Source organism: Volvox carteri (genome assembly GCF_000143455.1).
Source record: "Volvox carteri f. nagariensis unplaced genomic scaffold VOLCAscaffold_265, whole genome shotgun sequence".
In the NCBI taxonomy this organism is placed as follows: Eukaryota; Viridiplantae; Chlorophyta; class Chlorophyceae; order Chlamydomonadales; family Volvocaceae; genus Volvox; species Volvox carteri.
The window spans coordinates 2,295-5,043 of record NW_003307798.1 but is presented as its reverse complement, the minus strand read 5'-3'; the positions used below and the strand labels follow the sequence as shown (position 1 = coordinate 5,043).

The window sequence follows — 2,749 nt, the reverse complement described above, 5'->3', positions numbered from 1 at the left end:
CTACGAGACCAGAACAGTCGTGTCGGCAGCTGCACGTGGTGCCTATTCGAGGCACACATGGAGGCCAATGTCGGGCGCGGGGCCACCGTGCGCTTCCGTGGCTACACCCAAGCAGTCAGCCAGCACTTCGTAAAGCGGAATGCAGGCAAGAGCCTGAAGGTCGACGCCCGGGCTCTCAAGAAGACCCATCAGCATTTCGTCAGCACGGGCAGTGTCATGCAGGCGATGTACAGGATGCTCTACCTTGGGACTCCACACAAGATCACGCAGAAGCAGTTCGATGAGGCGGCGCTCCAGACTGGGTGCAAGGGCCTGACTGCCTTTGCGGCCCTGCTGTACGTCGACCTGTCGTGCCTCTTCACCGTCTCCACCGGCCATGCCCTGCTGTTTGGAGTGGTCAGCGACTTTGTGGACTACACGCTGAGGTCACTCAAAGACATCAAGCCAGCAGACCCAGATGCCAAGCTGGTCATGTCTCGTGAAGCACACCAGCGGGTCGCGGCCCGCGGCCAGTTCCTGGTCGTGACTTCGGACTTCAGGCGGCGGTACAAATGCATCATGCAGTACCGGTGAGCACAGCCAGCACTGGGCAGCCGGCCACACATGGGGGTCGCTAATAGCCGAGAAAGGAAATACTACCAGGGGCTTGCCTGAAAAAAACACCTTCATCTGTCAGAGAGTTTGCTACTCTATGTAATGTACTTCTTCTAGTTACATGGTTGCTCGCCACACTGCCCCCCTCCACCCATGCAGCAAGAGCTACCGCATGGAGGACTGGCTGCACTTCGTTGAGACGTTCTCCAGCTACATCTTCAAGAGGGACGTGCTGCCCGAGGCCTTGCGGGCCCTGTGTTGGAGCCTGTGCAGCACGGTCATGCACTACTTCTGGCCGTGGCCCCCCGACGAGACCCGTGAGCAGTTCCTGGTGGCAGCCAAGGCGGCTGCATGCAAGCTCAGAGCTTACACGACCAGGCTGGAGGAGTTGGAGGTGCCGGGCTACATGTTCACGGTCAACCTGCATACCTGTGTATGCCGGCTGTACGACCAGGAGTGCCAGCTTGGGTCCGTGGCAGGGTTCTCCGACCTGCCGGTGGAACGCATGATGCAGCAAATGAAGACGCAAGGCGGAAGGATGGTTTCACAGGCACCCGAGAAGCACTACGCGCAGTGGCTGTGCCTGATGCGGGCCTCCGAGTCGCTCACCGAGGCAGACCCCGCGACCGGGGCCAAACACACGACCAACCAGCAGCTTGAGAGGATGTTGGCACGGCGCGCAGTGAACACCGAGGCTGCCTGGTTTGATAAACCAGGAGCCAACGGTTACCTGCTTGGACGAGGCCACATGGTCTACCCGAGTCCAGAACGAGTGGCACAAGTCCGGGCAGCCATGGCGAGCCTAGTGCACTGGTATGCCCTGGCATTCGAGGATGTGGCTTCCTGGACATTGGGTCCCAGTGCGAGCTACGAACTGGACACGGACCGCCTGGATAGGGTTCTCATGTCTACACCACCCGACTGTCCCAAGGCCCGCTCCTTTTTGCATGCCGAGGCACTCGACGAGGAGCAGTACTTCGGGGCTGAGTATGGGCGCCAGCAGCAGCGGACCTCCTGCTGGGCATGCTACCAGGCAGAAGTCGGCAACAAGACTCGGACGTATGCGGCCTACCTCAAGTACTTCGTCCACCTGCCCGCAGAAGATGGCGCTCAGGATGTCCACTTCACTGTCGCAGATGTGTACTCGGGACAGGTGTTCAGCGGGGGGCTGGTGGTGGTCAACATGGCGGCCGCCCAGACAGCGAGGGCAGGCAGCCAGTGGGAGATGTGGCAGGACGTAGGGCTGCCGCTAAGTGAGCTGAAGGGCAAGTTCTGCACAGCCGCCCCGGAGGGGGACCGAAAGGGGCTGATGTACTTCATGCCATACACACACTTCACCAACCGCTGAGCAACCGCAGCAATGAGGCCGATGGATGCACCCTTGTCTGGTTGACAACGAATGACTATGAAAGTTATCCCATGCACATGTGCAACAGATGGCATGCATGTACATACATATGCAGGCGTATATGCATAAAGGCACACTGGCAGTCCATATGCCCGTATGGAGTTTCGGTTCAGTACTCAAATGGCTTCACATTCTGCATTGTTGGAAAGAGTGCCGACAGTGTAAGGTGCGAGGCAGACACTGCCACAGCAGTATCGGCGGGACTAGTACGACTGGTTGCTGACTGTCCAGTTCACTTGATGTGTGCTTGCTGGTCACAAAGTGGACGGCACCCACGTTTCAAAGGAGTGGCCCAGATGCGCCATCCCCTATAACAAACACGGTTGTTCCAAAAGGGTTACAAGTGTGACCGAATTAACACACGTGTCAGCCATCATTGTCGCCCATGCCTTCGCTTCCATGTGTTTCTTCTCCACCCATGCCACCAGCTTCTCTACTGACAGCACATTCCCCTCCGAGCATGCAGTCATCGAGCGGATACAGTGTATCCTTCTGCAACCATCCTTGAGACTTGTGCCGGTATGAGCCGGCTGCCTTGTAACCCTTTTGGAACCACCCAGACCACACAAAGGGTTTAAGACAACAAGCCTCCCATTGGGTATTCACCCTAATCAGCCCTGGCAGCCGGTACTCTGAATTAATGTGACACGCACGTGAACCCGCCCCCTCCATCGTCAATCCCCATCATCACAAGGCCACCTGATTTGCCGCCTTAAGGCAAGCTTGTGTATGGTCCTCTACAAGACG

General features: G+C 57.8%; 1 protein-coding gene across 1 annotated transcript in view; it reads left to right on the top strand.

The window, feature by feature from the left end:
- Nucleotides 1–57: 57 nt before the first annotated feature.
- VOLCADRAFT_100978 (uncharacterized protein) overlaps nt 58–2,749 on the top strand; it is a gene marked incomplete at both ends in the record, with an annotated part of 4,959 nt that continues 2,267 nt past the window's right edge. The window contains 2 exons of the mRNA XM_002959458.1: nt 58–569; nt 754–1,847. Coding sequence (XP_002959504.1) covers nt 58–569; nt 754–1,847 — 1,606 coding nt within the window. The remainder of the gene's footprint in view (nt 570–753; nt 1,848–2,749) is intronic.